Source organism: Bos grunniens, chromosome 7 (assembly GCF_055505025.1).
Source record: "Bos grunniens cultivar Pamir isolate PY7600 chromosome 7, Bosgru_T2T1.0, whole genome shotgun sequence".
Classification (NCBI taxonomy): Eukaryota; Metazoa; Chordata; class Mammalia; order Artiodactyla; family Bovidae; genus Bos; species Bos grunniens.
In genome coordinates, this window is record NC_141171.1 from 38017483 (window position 1) to 38033486 (window position 16004).

The 16004-nt window shown below is 43.8% G+C and overlaps 2 protein-coding genes across 4 annotated transcripts in view; both read left to right on the forward strand.

Annotated features, from left to right (window-relative positions):
- Positions 1–4979, forward strand: part of FAF2 (Fas associated factor family member 2) — a 71474-nt gene extending 66495 nt beyond the window's left edge. For all 3 annotated transcript variants that reach the window (XM_086410823.1, XM_086410824.1, XM_086410821.1), the window contains one exon: positions 1768–4979. In XM_086410823.1, coding sequence (XP_086266949.1) covers positions 1768–1950 — 183 coding nt within the window. In that variant the 3' untranslated portion in view covers positions 1951–4979. The remainder of the gene's footprint in view (positions 1–1767) is intronic.
- A 4417-nt stretch (positions 4980–9396) lies between these two features.
- LOC147369054 (uncharacterized) lies at positions 9397–15394 on the forward strand. Its single transcript, XM_086410825.1, has 3 exons — positions 9397–11882; positions 12083–12160; positions 15124–15394. Exons 1-3 carry the CDS (start codon positions 11716–11718, stop codon positions 15311–15313), a joined length of 435 nt encoding a protein of 144 aa, XP_086266951.1. The 5' UTR covers positions 9397–11715; the 3' UTR covers positions 15314–15394.
- The last annotated feature ends 610 nt before the right edge of the window (positions 15395–16004 follow it).

Consider the following 16004-nt stretch of genomic DNA (forward strand, 5'->3'; position numbering starts at 1 on the left):
GAATCCTAACCACTGGTCCACCTAGAAATTCCCTAGGTCATGGTTTTTAAATGCCATTGTCCATTAGGAAGAACCAGGGAATGTCCCTGGTGGTCTAGAGGTAAAGAGTCCACCTGCCAATGCAGGGGACGTGGGTTCAGTCCCTGGTCCAGGAAGATCCCACATGCTGCAGAGCAACTAAGCCTGTGTGTTGTGCCATAACTACTGAGCCTGAGTGCTGCAGCTACCGAAGCCCATGGGCCTAGAGCCTGTGCTCCACAACAAGAGAAGCCACTGCAGTGAGAGAGTAGCCTCCATTAGCCACAACAAAAGAAAGCCTGCATGTAGCAATGAAGACCAGTGCAACCAAAAATTTAAAAATTTTTTAAAAAGAATAATCAGGGCTCCTTGGAGAAATGGCTTATGAAAGTTAAGGGCTTTGATGGAAAATACAAGATTCGCCTGTAACACCTTGTGCCACAAAGCAAGAAATTATTCAGAGAACATCGGAGACAGGTCAGAAATACACAGAAGCCAGCTTCATTGGGCTTCTCAGACTCCATCAGAGACAGTTTGAGCATTAGAACCTATTGAATAAAATAGGGAAGCATGGCTCTATGTTAATAAATTGAAGAAAATTTGAGGAGCAGAATGTTCCTGGAGTTTCAGAGTACTTCCCCAAGAAATATTCCTTAGTTACAATGGAGAAAAGACTAAGAGTGAAGAGGCCTGGCAGGTCCCACCTTAATCAAGTGATCACAGTGGACATCATAGGTAATAGAGCAAATTGAAATTATACTCCACCTGAATAGTATGCATTGAGTAGATCACATCATTTCTATAACACTCCTGCTAAAGATGCATAACTGGAATTAATCATGAATAAACTTCAGATAAACAAATTAAGAGGCAAAAAACTGACCGGAAACCTTTAGTAGTGTCAGGGTTATGAAAGTTAAGGAAATCCTGAAAATTTGTTCCAGGCTAAAGGAACAGACTTAGGAGATGTGACAGCTACTAAATGCAACACACAATTCTAAACTGGATGCTTTTGCTCTAAAAGGCAACTGCCAGTACTTGAATGGAGCCTGAATGAAAATTTAATGTACATTTTTATAGTGTCAGTTAAGTTTCCTGATTTTGCAGGTTTTGTATTATGAAGGTAATTGCCCTTTTTGTAAAATATACACAAGTATTCTGGGATGATGGGACATTCAGTTGGTAGCTCACTTTCAGTTGGATTCAAAGAAAAAATACTACACCTATGCTTCTGACTTTTCTGTAACTCTTGACTATTCCTAAGTAAAAAATGTTTAGGGCTTCCCTGGTGGCTCAGTGATAAAGAACCCACCTGTCAATTGAAGAGATGTGGGTTCAACCCCTGGGTCAGAAAGACCCCTGGAGAAAGGAAATGGCAACCCACTCCAGTATTCTTGACTGGGAAATACCATGCACAGAGGAGCCTGGTGGGTGACAGTCCATGGGGTCTCAAAGACTAGGACTTACCAACTCAACAACAGCAAGGTTTGTTGTTTATATCAGACCAGTTTTCAAAGAAAGAAATGTATGAATTCATAGCAGGACTGGGTAACAAATCTCTTAAAAGAGCTTCCCTGCATTGCTCTGTGAAATGGATGGATTTTGAAATGAAATTTCAGTGTAATGCAGTAATTTTGTATCTCCAGGTCATCCTGGAGAGAGCTGGGGTGTATTTGATTTCATAGTTTTTGTGTGTGTATTTGTGTGTGTGTGTTTTCTCACTGCCCTTTTTCTCTGTGACCTCTGCAGGTAATCCACGACTTCTTATTCTCCTTGAAAGAAAGCCCTGAAAAGTTTCAGATCGAAGCCAATTTTCCCCGAAGGGTGCTGCCCTGCCTCCCTTCAGAGGAGTGGCCCAACCCCCCAACGCTGCAGGAGGCCGGACTCAGCCACACAGAAGTTCTCTTTGTTCAGGACCTAACAGACGAATGACACTTTTTCTTCCTCTTCTCTCCCACCCCAATCCCCAAAAGAAATGGAAAAAAAACAAAAACAAAAAAATAAGAGAGATTGATATTATTATTATTATAATACAATATTTTTTTTAAAGACTGCTGCATCCTAAGGAAGGATCAGAAACCATGCTGCCTGCAAGAGTCACCACCTGTGTGTGCACGCAAGGTTAGCAATGAACGTTCCCGCCGGCAAGCCCACCCTTCCCTACTCCCTCTGCACCACACACCTTCCAGTGAAAGGAGACTCTTCACCTCCAACCCAGCCAGTGTCCCAACTGGGGAAGGGCACATTCCCACTAGAGCTCATGCATTCTTGCTTTTATGGAAAATAAAAGTGAAAACCTCCATCAAACAGCTACTGCAGCGTCTCCTGAGGACTCGCTTCTCCCACCTCTAGAGAAGAGGGAAGAGAAGGCACAGGGCAGAGAGATGTTCCTTCAGCTTCCTACGATTTATGAATAATTTTAAATTTTTTTCTGTTGCTTTGTAATGACCAAAGGAATAAGGCTGACATAGGTATATTTGTTTTCCTTAACATTATTTGATAAAGAGCCAGTTTTTAAACCCATGAATTTTTGCCCTGGGCTGTTTAGCCCACAAGAGTGTAATAAAGGTGCCCTGGGCTGGTTTGTGCTTATTTCTGCCATTGTCCCTCTCATGTTCCCAGAGAGGTTATTCTTTTTGGTCCAACTCTTGCTGTCCTTTCTTGCCACCTGTGCACCCCACTTGGGGCAATGGGAGGAAGTCCGGGTTTGTAGCCCTGCAAAGGTTGTGTATGTACCAATACACCCGTATATGTGGTATGAACTCCATGTATATTTACCTATACATAAAACTGCAGCTTTTCCTTGGAATCTGGGTTAGGTGGTCATTATGGGGTCTGAACCAAAGGATGGCACTTCATTCCTGACATGTGCATGCCCTTTCTGCCCAGCCCTGAGCCTTCCTGAATTGCCAAGCTTGGTGCCTTTCCAAAGGACTAACAGGGCCTGTGATGCAATCAACAGAACCATGTGAGAGGACCCTGCCTGTCTCCTTAGGAATATGTGGTAGTGGTGGTTTAAAAGAAAGAACCATAGGCCTGAAGGAAGCCAAGACAGAACTCAGCCTCTGTAAACTGTTGGAAAGCACATTTCAGGTTTTGATGCAGCCACCTGCTGTGGAGACGAGTTTTTATCCTCTCTATTGCTGTTGAAGTAGTAGGGGTTTTTAGCCTCTGGATGTCTGTCTGTGGTTGAGTTTATGGTAGTGGGTACATGGATCAGACTGTGTCTTAGCATGAGCTGACAAGTATTCCAAAGTGTTCTGTGGTAGACTGGTGTAGACTCAACATTGCAGCCTACTGAAGTTACCACAGTTCGCTAGCGTGTGGTGAGGCCAGGGGCTCATACCAAGGTCAAGCACAACTTGCTGGATTTGTAGTCTCCAGAGGCTTTCTCCTGCTTAGCTAAAACCTGAGGGCCGCCCTTGTAGGTTGCCTGACGTGGCTGCTGTTTTCTGCTGCCCCAGTGGTTGGCATAAACACCCAGGGCCGGTGGGGAGCCCAGCAGGTGTCACCTGTGGGCCTTGAGAAGTTCGCAGTGGCCTTGGCACAAGTGTCTACAGCGCCATCTCCAGGAAAATGTAATCCCGCTCCTGGCTTCTGTCATCCTTCCACTTGGTTTCCTGCCATCCCATGACCAGATGAGTGGGAAATTGCTGGCTATTGCCATAAAATGTTATCTGAAGTGAATACCAGGATAAACCATGTTCTCCAGTCCACCTTATGTGAGAAGTTTGCTTCCTGCTGACAAGCACGCAAAGAGGAATTTTTTCAGTTAACTCAACCAACCTGCCTGCCTAGAATTTGCATTTCCCTGGCAGGACTTTGCCAGGCTGGATGTACCAAGTATCTTGCCCACACCTCTGGGAAGTTGTACTTTTTTTGCCTAATAATTCAATCTGCATCTTCTTCTACAGTGTGCACTTTATGCCTCTTGCCTTTTGCTAACCGGTCCAGTGAAGGAGGTCCAGTGCCAGAGCATTAAAGTCCGTTTGTGTCAGTACAACTCTCAGGATGGCCTGTCAATTTGCTTTGTTTTGTTTTTGTCTTTTTTTTTTTAGCACTGCTTTACTCAGAGCAGTTCCTGTCTTCTTGCTGATCTAGACCTGCCACTCATCCCGCTCCTTTCCTCCATGAAAGATGCACATTTTGTCAATGCCAGTACAATCTGTATGTTATTCCCAAGGCCCTCTGGGAACTTGATGGGACCTTCAAGCGAGAAAACAGAGAAGCTGGTGATCCACAAGCATTTGCTCTTGTTTCCAAATTGCCTGATTATTTCATCTGTTTTCAAATGCCAGGTCATCAGCTAAACAGAAACACTTGTTTCCAGTTTTGTTCTGCACTTCCAAGACTGAAGTTGTAGATTCGGCTGAATTTCCATAGGAAGTGACCAAGCAAAGATACCCAGTTGGAGTCAGTTGAATTTCTGCAGCCTCAGTTTTTTCTTCCACGCCTGCAGAATTTCCTGCAGCAAGTACTTCTTTCTCCTTGCTTTCACTATAATGTTTGGACAAAAAATGGCCAATGGAGAATACTTCTTTAAAAAAGAAAAACAAACTATAAACAAGCTAAAAAGAACCTAGAATCTTCAACTGAACAGTCATTATGAAAATTGCAAATGGTGCCAAGGCCAAGGAAAAAGTTACGGAAAATGACTATGGGAAGGAGTGATAACCCCCAGAATGCAATGATAACCCCCAGAACGCAAAGTCAGGGGAGTATTAATCTGGTGCTTGAAGAAGGAGCTCCACTTTCGAACTGGTTCTGTTTGTTTGTTTTTTTAAGGACTTGCGAGAGACGCAGCAACAAGAAATCCATCCACAAAGGATGCAGTGCCCCAACGTGTACTGCACCTGAATAAGTTACGTGATAATTTACTGAGGAAATCTAGTGTACTTTAAATTTTTTTCATAAAAGTTTACATTGTATTGTAGGTTAACATTAAATGTTTTATAACAAAATATTCATACCAAGTTGTGGGTCTTTCTATCTGGGGGAGATGTGGTTCTGTCTGAAGGCAAGGTTGGAAAACATCAGGGAAGGGAATTTTGCCAAGAAGTAAGAGTCAAAAAGAAGCAGGGAGTTAAAATAGACCCATGATGTGTTCCTGTGAAAATGGCAGGTCAGGCAGTGAATAGAAAGCTGGCGGATCTGCGTTCAGATTGTGGTCTGTCATTTGTCAGTCTTGTTAACCTCAGTGTCTCAGGTCCCATGAGCTTTAGTTTTACCCAAATGTAAATGAAGTTAATACCATCTGCCTCAGGATGGGCTTGCAGATGAAATCAAATAAATGGAGGGGGGAAAAGCTATATATATATATATATATATATATATATATATATATATATATATATATATATATATATATATATATATGAAGCGCCTGACACAGGTGTTGTCGTTTGTTCCCCTTTCTCTGAGGAAGTGTATTTTGAAGGTATATTTTCTGGCATTAATAACAATCAGTTTCTTAAGGAATGTCATTTCTCCTGCCTGTACAGACCTATGTTCTTGCAAATGAGTGGCTAGAGAAGAGTCACTTTGGATCTAACAGATTCTTGACTTTGAGAACTACCCTCCTAGTCTATTTTTGCTCTTATTTTTATTTCTGAGGAAATTTAAGCCTCAGTTCTTCGCCTTTTTCCTACTATCTGTCCTGGGCAAAGAACTCATTTCTGTAAGTTTTTGTCACCTGCAGAGTGCCCTGTTGCTTACCCAAAGATATATGTATGTATTTTTTAACCCACATCTTGAGTGCAAACTAGAATGTCTTCTCAGTCTAGTCTGCAGTAATAGTTTATTCACCTTAGGTCAGAATCCCCTAAAAATGAAAACTTTACAGTTGATTGTTCACAAGATTTGCTTGATTGCTGACATATAAGATTTGTTTCATCTATTAGTAGTCAAGGAAGATGCAAACTCTGATGCCAGGTACATCTGGTCACAAATCCTGGCTGTGGCTGTGATTTTGGCCAACTAACAACTTCCTGGGCTTCAGTGTCATCTGTAAGATAGGTCCAGATGTAGCATTTCCCCGAAGATTGAATAAATTGCTGCTGCAGAGTGCCTGGCACACAGTAAGTGTTGGGTAAAAGCTCCTGTTAACTGTTTTCCAGTTTGTAGCTGGCCCACTGCTAGCAATTCATCCCCATGCAGATCAAGGAAGGAGAGAAATAAGGGAGTGGTTGAGAGTTTGCTTATGGGCAAACAGTGCCTGACACTTTTTCTTGACACACCTCCACCACTGCTGTTGGGACTCCATGTGTGCTTTTACCCTGACAGAGCCACAAGCCCCCAGAGTTCCTTCCTCTTGCCTCTTCTGCCACTTTGATGCGCTGTCCTCCAAGGCAAGCTCCCAAAGCACGTGCCATGTGCTTGGACTATATCCTGTTGTGGTTGCTACTGGCCATTCTCCAGATGTCGGCAACTGATACTTTTTCCACCAGCAACGTGGGTGACTGGACACCTGCATATGTGGATTCCCTAAAATTCCAGCTCCACTTGTGTGGAGCATAGTATTCAACTTCTGTGGCAGCATAGTATTGCGGGAAGCAGCTTTGGAGTCAAATCTGGATTTGAAACTGCTTCCTGCTGGCAAGTTTCCTCATACATAAACCTCACAGCAGGATCCTTGCAAAGTCCAGGTGCCATTTTTCGGGATCTTAGTTCCCGAACCATCCCAGCCCCTGGCAATGAAAACGCCGAGTCCTAACCACTGTACTACCAGTACAGTCCCTCCAGATGCCATTTAAAGGAACTGGTATCTGTGAAGTACTTGGCACTGGGTACATGGACACAAAGTTGAGTGGTCGCTTTCTCCCTTCTATGCCAGCAGTCCTAGGCTTTGAGTATGGCCTTCACTCAGAACTGCCTCACCCTCAGGACTTTAGAACCGACCCTCCTCACCATAGCCGTTACTGTTCCAACTCCACTGTCCCTACTCTGCCCTCAAAGCCTTTCTGTCCCTTCTCACTTCAGCGTCTACTGGAATCATCACAGTTGGCTTCACATCTCTCTCCACTACAAGCCAGTACTGACTGTCACAGTTCCCAAAGTAAACTCAACTGTTTGATTTCCCTTCTCTTTCTCCTTCAGCTGCAGAATCCTAGCATGTATCACGGTGAGTTGAGGAGCCCTAGGGGTTGGTGCCCGCTCCTTTGATCCAGCTCAGGGAAATTCACACATTTGTACCCCCACTGGCACTGCATCACTGTGTCCCCTTTCTCAAATCCAAGCCCACGTGCATCCTACTCTTAAGCCTACTGCAACATCTTACTTCCTGAGAAAAATGAGGTCTTGCACAGAACTTCCTCATCTTCCTTTTTCACCTCAAAATGTTCTGTGTTTTGTCACCTGCTTCCTGTTTCTCTTCTGTCTTGTGGGTGTATTTTCTCTCAAAAGAGATATAATTAACACAGTAAAATGTCCAGCTCATAAATCCACAGCTTGATACAGTTTTACCTAAGTGTACACCAAAACCAAGGTGCAGAATACCTCCTCGCCCCCAGAAAGTTCCCTTGTGTGTCTTCCCAGTCAATGGCCTCTCAGAGGTAACTATTCTGACTTTTCACCATAGTTTTGCCTGTTCTTAAACTTTGTATAAATGGATTCACTTTATGTATGTGTGTATGGGCTTCCCAGGTGGTTCAGTGGTAAAGAACCCACCTGACAATACAGGAGATGCAGGAGACACGGGTTTGATCCCCAGGTTGGGAAGATGCCCTGGAAGAGGAAATGGCAATCCACTCCAGTATTCCTTCTGGGAAAACCCCATGGACAGAGGAGCCTGGCGAGCTATAGTCCTTGGAGTCACAAGAGTCGGACTCGACTGAGCATGCATGCATGTATGATTGTATAATTTTATAAGTTGTTTTCATGATGGGAATTTAAGGAAGTTCAAAGCAAAAAAAAATAACCACACTGTCCAGAGATGTCCATTGTTAATATTGTGATGTGTATCTTCCCCGACTTTGCATATAAAAGCATTTTTAATACAGAAGTGGGTAATATTATAAATATTGAATTATCTCTTATTTCACACATTCTTCTATATCTTTTTTAATGGCTATGCAGCATTTCCCTGAATAGATGTACCACATATTGATCAAAAGCCTCTTACGACATTTAGATTGTTAAACTTTTTGTTTGCTTTTCTAGATAATAAATTGATGAACATCCCTATAGCTAAATATGCATGTCCATGTTTATTTTCTCAAGAAAAAAATTTCTAGTAGTGAAATTACTGAGTCAAAAAGGAATGGAAATTTTTACTTTTTAAAATGTTTGTGTTATCTCTAAATTTTAGTCCAGAAAAGTTATTTTATACTCTTATCAGACACCATTTGTATTATGATCACCAGATCTTTACCAAAAACTGTTCCCTTTTCAGTTGCTTAGATTGCTTTATCATCTACCACAAACTATTTGGCATCTCCTCCCTTACCAAATCTTAACCTCGCTTTACCCATAAATCACCTCCCTGTCTCCTTCCCTTCCAAGATAGTTTGCACAACCAGCCCCCACTTCTTCCTTAACCTCCTGTTAATTATACTTTCATCTCCACTTACCATCTCTTATGGTCACCCATGACCTCTTTTTTTTATTTAATTTGGCTGGGCCAGGTCTTAGTTGTGGCCTGTGGGATCTAGGTCCCTGACCAGGAGTCAAACGTAGGCCCCCTGCACTGAGAGCCACTGGACCACCAGGGAAGCCCCCCCATGACCTCTTAATTACCACTTTGGCCTCTTACAAGACCTTTTGGAATGTAGAAATCGCCCAGTTGATATTTGACACAGAGTAATTGTTGCCTTCTTTCCATTCTCACAGGTTGGGTGTCAGAATATGTGAAGAGGTTAAAGAATTCACACTTTATCCTGAAAGCCACTGAGAGCTTTAAACAAGGGAGGCACGCTGGATTCGGGTTTTAGAAAGTTGATTTTCTCACTGTGGGGAGACTGGATGGGAGAGGGCAAGATAAGAAGTGACAAGATGGAGTTGTGTATCAGGAGCAGCCTAGGGATGGTGAGAACCTAAGAATTGATGCTTTTGAACTGTGGTGTTGGAGAAGACTCTTGAGAGTCCCTTGGACTGCAAGGAGATAAACCAGTTAATCCTACAGGAAATCAGTCCTGAATATTCTTTGGAAGGACTGATGCTGAAGCTGAAACTCCAATACTTTGGCCACCTCATGTGAAGAAGTGACTCATTGGAAAAGACCCTGATGCTGGGAAAGATTGAAGGCAGGAGAACAAGGGGACGACAGAGGATGAGATGGTTGGATGGCATCACTGACTCGATGGACATGAGTTTGAGCAAGCTCCGGGAGTTGGTGATGGACAGGGAGGCCTGGCGTGCTGCACCCATGGGGTTGCAAAGAATCAGACATGACTGAGCGACTGAACTGAAATGAAGGGATGGAGAGAGGCTAATGATGGACTGAGCACTATTTAGGAGAAATAGTGGCCAAGACTAGGAGGTTGATTAAATGTGGAGGATCAAGGAGAGTGAGAAATTGAGAATGTGCTTATGTGTGCTTAGTCACTCCGTCATGTCCAACTCTGCGACCCCATGGGCTGTAGCCTGACAGGCTCCTCTGTACATGGGAATTCTCCAGTCAAGAATACTGGAGTGGGTTGCCATGCCTTCCTCCAGGGGATCTTCCCAACCCAGGGATTGAACCCAGGTCTCTCACATTGCAGGCGGATTCTTTACCAGTTGAGCCACCAGGGAAGCCCATGAATACTGGAGTGGGTAGCCTTTCTTTCCCTTCTCCAGGGGATCTTCCCAACCCAAGAATCAAAAACAGGGTCTCCTGCGTTGCAGGCGGATTCTTTACCAGCTGAGCTACTGGTTTCCAAAAACTGAATTTATGAACAAAGGTGCTATTTCAATGGGGGAAGATAGTGTCAGAGACAGAAGTAATACGTAAGAGGCGAAGTGGGAAGATCAAATGTAGGCAGCTCTAACAGAATTTGTCAGTGAAAGTATGGGGGGAAATAGGAACCAGGACTGCGGAAGGGTTATTTAAAGTAGGAGAGACTTTGTTATGTTTAAATACTAAAAGCAGAGATTTTAGAGAAAGAGATTGAAAATGCACAGAGGAGGGACAATAGAGAAAGATGCCACTGGAGTGGTGGGAGGCATTGGCCTTAAGAGGAAGGATGGGAACAAAAGTCAGTGCATTCTGACTTCTAGAATGTAGATTTGAAGACAAGTTACAGGTGTCCCCATGTTATGATGTCTGTTCACTCTGTCAGGTTGGGGGTAGTGATGAAAGTGATGGGGCCAGAGATCTAATTAGACTGAGAGATTTGAAATGTCTGTTTTAGAGAGCAAGACAGAGTGTAGGTAGACTTTGAAGCCTGTCTCAGCAAACTGAGGGCCCAGGAGAGATTAAGCCCACAACACACTGCGGGAGTAGTAGGAAAATTTACTAGTCTGCCTCCCTCACTCCTGCCAATTGGTTTCTGAAAACAGAGGTCATGTGGGAACATCCAGAGGCTTTCAGCTCCCCAGCCTGGAAGTCGGGGCCTCAACTCGGGGGCCCTGGTGGAACATCGTAATTTCATTTTTCTCTGTTCCTACATACAATCACACTTAAGTAACACACACAGATCTCTTGACTCTTTCACACCAGGCATTTGCCTGCCTAAAGTCAGACCAAGACAACTCACATTGGATAGAAAAGTTTTCAACAGCATGCTGTCAATTTTTTGAACTCCTCTGATTGCCAAGAAGGCAAGTACCTAGACTACATGATTCTAGTCTTCCAGAATCATAGGACTCTTGTTTAACTCTGGCTTCATTATCACCCAGGTCCTAGCAGGAGAGTAGATGAAAGTCATATTTGGCCTAGTATGCCTTTTTAGACACGCAGGACTGCACACACCTGGGTTTGCTCATGTAGTTCTTACTTTATGGTGTCTAAAGAGATCTGTAGTTGAAAAGTAACTTAGTCACTTCAGTTGTGTCTGACTCTTTGCAACCTTATGGACTGGTGTAGCCTGCCAGGTTCTTCTGTCTGTGGGATTCTTCAGGCAAGAATAATGGAGTGGGTTTCCATGCCCTCCTCCAGGGGGTCTTCCCAACCCAGGGATCAAACCCGGGTCTCGCACATCGCAGGCAGATTCTTTACCATCTGAGCCACCAGGGAAGCCCTTTAAAGAGGTCTGTAGTTAGAAAACAACAACAACAAACCCACTGTAGCTAATTTAAGGACAAAACTGGTGTGTTGAAAGACTACAAGGTAGGTCCCAGAATGGAAAGCCAGACCTCAGAAAGGGTGGGGTCCAGGTCTCAGAATGGGTGGAGCGCAGTTGTGGGATGGGGGTTGTCACACGTAGAAGGCACATTCAGATGTCAGGCCTTCCGCCTCTGGAGCATAACACAATCAGATTGGGGTTTTTGTTTTTAGTTGCGCCCCATACAGCAGAGGCAGAGCCATTTCTTTTAAAATAGTGCAGAAAAGTGTAAAGAAAATAACCATCGTTCACATTCCTACCACTCAAAATAATTAACACTGATATTTTGGCATATCTGCTTCAGGTTTGTTTTTTCTTTCCTGTTTATACTTTGGTTAGAATCACCTAAAATGTTTATATATTTACTGCAAAGAAATCCTTTTATCCTCAAGAGATGTGGCTAGTTTCTGGCTGATCTGGGCCCTGGCACCAGCCTCTCCGGTGACCTGCTGCGGCCATGAGTCTGACCAGCCGGCCGCGAGCCTCTGCCATTCAGATGGCTTTTCCAGCCTGCACTTCTCTCTCAGAAACTTCATCTGTGCTCGGAATAACGGTGGAGGATGATGGTGTGTCCCAGCTCGTCAGTGGAGGCCAGGGAGTGGACATCACCATACAAAAACTAATGTGAGAAAGAACGGTTAATTTCACTGTTGCTGGGACCACAAAAGGAGAGGGCAGGGCCTGTAGAAAATCATCTGGGCCCTGGGACTGGGGTTAACCTCCCATGTCTTTTTCCTAACAGCAGCTCACTCATTTATTCACTTATTCAGTCATCCTCTCAGAAACCCTCACCAATGCCTCCTGTGTCCTTGCCCTTTCGTTAGGGTCCGGGAACATGGCGAATATGACGGTCCTTGGTCTGGTGAAGCAAAGTCACGGGCAACCAGCAGGACTTCTAACAGGTGAGACATTCGCATGGTGTGCAGTGGAAACCAGAGTGGAGTGTGGCCTGCTCTGGCTTGAGGTGTGGGGTCTGAGGAGGGGACATTCAAGCTGGGCTTTGGGAAGGGAGCATGCGTACCAGCAGTACCAGCAGGAGAGAATTTAAAGCCCCTGAGGCATCTTAGTGTGATTCAGGGGCCAAGGGGGCAGGGGGCGCATGGCAGCGCCTCTATCCAAGCCTCAGTCAGCCCCCAGTTGCCCCAGTGAGGAAGGTATAAACAGTTTTACAGTCAAGAACATAGAAGGATCGTGAGAGAAAAACGAGTGTGGTGGGTGCTCATTGGATGTGAGTGGTCCTCCAAGCAGAGAGAACAGCACACACAGCGAGGGGGTGAAAACAGGGCACGTTGGGAAAGAAACAAAACTCCTGTGGCTGCCAGCCCCCAAAGGACCCCTCCTAGGGACAAAAATCTTCTACTCCCGGTTCATCCAGGAAGTTTCTGGTGGCAGTGGGAGAGGGCTTGCCTGGAGCCTGGAAGAAGGGGAAGAAGAGACCAAAGAGGCCACCATTTGGGCTTTTCAGAAGTGTTTTCTCTGACTTCGGAGAATTTACAAGTAGAGACAACAAGGCCATCTTGATTCTCCCATTTTCTCCCCGGGCCTAGCCCTGGTCCTCTCTGAGCTTCAGTTCCTCCAAATAAAATCCAAAGATAATAAAAACCTCAACTCAGGGTGTGGAAGAACAAACGAACACTGTGGGAGCTGGCTCCTCTCCAACTTCACTCTGCCCAAATTCATTCTTGCCTGTGGGCCTTTGTACATTCTGTTCCTTCCCTCCAGAATGCTTTTCTCCTGACTAGCAATGGCACCCCACTCCAGTACTTTTGCCTGGAGAATCCCATGGACAGAGGAGCCTGGTGGGCTGCAGTCCATGGGGTCGCTAGAGTCGGACACGACTGAGCGACTTCACTTTCACTTTTCACTTTCATGCATTGGAGAAGGAAATGGCAACCCACTCCAGTGTTCTTGCCTGGAGAATCCCAGGGACAGGGAAGCCTGGTGGGCTGCCGTCTATGGGGTCGCACAGAGTCGGACATGACTGAAGTGACTTAGCAGCAGCAGCAGCAGCTCCTTCCCAACACTTAGATCTCATTAATGTCAACATGGGTTGCCTCTTCTGAAAACCCTGTATAGAGGTGCCCATTCTCTTTCATGGCCCTTGTTATATTTGAAATGGTGGTTTTCAGGGTTTTTTTATATTGTTTGTTTCTCCTGGAATGCCCGTTTCGTGGTAACAGGAACTTAGTTTTATTCACTGGAGTCTTCCCAAGGCCTAGAACAGTGTTTGGCTTGAGGCAGAAGTACTCTGCCAGTTTTGCTGAAATGACAACTCAAGAACCCTACCAGGCCTTGAGGACTCAGGGGCAACTGAACTGCCTTTATAAAGAGTGTCTAGACTGTTACACCCTCTGTGCCCAGAGAAGAGCCCTGAAGGTTCTACATGTCAGCATACAGGCTGAGCTCAAAGGACACTTGAGCCCGAAAATGGTGAGAAAACATCCAGTCCTGGGGAGATCCACCCTCCTCCTTCCAAGGACACTTTGTAGTGTGTCACCGTTGAAAAGATGCTGCCAATTATACCAAGTGTTGGTGAAATAACTGCCAATTAATTAATTCCCCAAAATGGCCACCATGGGCCAGGCATTGTAGTTGGTGGCAGGCAGAGCTTTTAATAGGAGGTAACCAGAATGACCACTTCAAGTGACAGAATTGCAGCCCAAGGATAATATAATTTCACTCTGATTCATAATGTCAAATCTTTATCTAATTTCCCTTTAACTTTGAAATAAATATACATTTATAGAAGTTGCAAAAACATTACAAAAAGGTCTTACGTACATTTACTTTCCCTCAACAATAACATCTTGTATAAAACCAGAAAATTGACGTTGGTACCATCTACAGTGATTTTGGCTTATGGATATCAAATTACTCCAGGAGTATTTGTTGAAAAAAATTATTCATTGAATGTTCAAAAATCGGTTGTATGCGTGCACGTCTATTTCTGGATTCTTTTATTCTGTCCTATGGATCTATTTGGCTATCCCTCTCCTGATAAAATGTCTTGATTAATGTGTCTCTACAGGGAAGTCTTATAATCAGGAAGAGTGGTTCTTCTCATTTTATTCTTTTTAAAAATTGCCTTAGCTACTCTGGTTTCTTGACTTTTTCATGTAAAATTTAAAATAAGCATGTCAGTATGTCAAAAAAAAAAAAAAAAAAGAAAAGCTTTGCTGGACTTTAATGGGAATTGCATTAAACCTAGAGATCAATTTGGGAAGAAGTAACAATTTACTATGCTGAATCTTCCAATCCAAGAATACGACAGGTTTCTCTGTTTATATAGGTCTTTGCCTTGTTTCATCAGTGTTTTGTAGTTTTCAAGATACAAGTCTTATGTTTTGTTGGATTTATGCATTTCATTTTTCTCTCAAATGATTGTAAATAATCAGATTTTTATTCTTGAGTTCCACATGTTCACTGCTAGTCTATGGAAATACAATTAATTTTTGTTTACTTATGTTATAGCCTGCCAAACCTGACTAACTCATTTAGTTCTACGTATTTGTAGATTCTTTGGAATTTTCTACATACATAGATCATCATCATATCATCTGCAAATAGTGTTAGTTTTATTACTTCCATTTCTGCATTCCTATTTCCTTTTTCTTGCCTTGTTGTGCTGGCTCAGACTTCCAGTATGATGTTGAATAAAAGTGATGAAAGCAGATATCCTTGCCTGTCCTGATCTCAGGATTGGTAAGCAAATAGTCTTTCACATCATAAAGGGTGATGTTAGCTATAGATTTTGTATAGATGACCTTGTAAAATTTTATCATTTAGAACGAATGTTGAATTTTGTCCAAAAAAAAATTTTTTTTTGCATCAATTGTTATTATCTGTGTTTTTTTCTCTCCTACAGGCTTTTTGAAATACTGAAATGGAGCTTGGAGACTTCCCCATCTGACAGTTCGCTCAGACTGGGGACTCAGCTTCTACACTGGTCTAGTTCACCATGCCCCAGTGTGCTCAAGAATGCAACCTGGACCTGCATGTGGCTAAAGAAGCCCAACACAAGAAATGCTGCCCAGAGTGTATATGCACTGCTATAGATTTACAACAGCATACATAGCCAAGGCTCAGAGTAGCCCTGTGATAAAAGCTGATTCTCAACATGGAATTTCCCGAACTTATTTTATGGCAATTTTTTATACAAACCCTATTATGTTTCATATGACTTTCTCTGAAACACTTAGGGAACCACTCAACTGAGTCTGTCCCTTCATCTGCAAACTAGTCAAAGGCTGAAAGACAAGTGCCCTGACCAAGGTCACAGATGGTGACATCACAGACACAGCAGGTCTCCTGTCCCCAGCTGGACACTCCTGCTCCCAACCATGCTGCTCTGACAATACTAACAAGTCACCAGGCAGCCCTGCAATACCACACACCATCATGGAGAGGAGGAACGTTCCACCTCACCAGTCTGGTCCCTTTGGTGGCTCTAAGGCCCTTCATCCCCACTGAGCTCAAGGATGAGCAGCTTAATTTTTGTAGGTTCAGTGGGACCCATGGGTGGGGATGTATGTAACGCAGCTGGGCCAGTCATGCTGTTCTAACTCCCTAATGGTAGCACAGGGTTCAGGAGTGGGTGTACAACCTGCTGGTTGAACAAGACTCCAGATCAGAAATTATTAGAATTACTAATAATTCTAATTAGACAGAATTAGAAAAAAAAAAAAGTTTTTGCATGGAGATGATGCTAAATTAGGAGACACTGAACTAGAGCAAACTCTTTTGAGA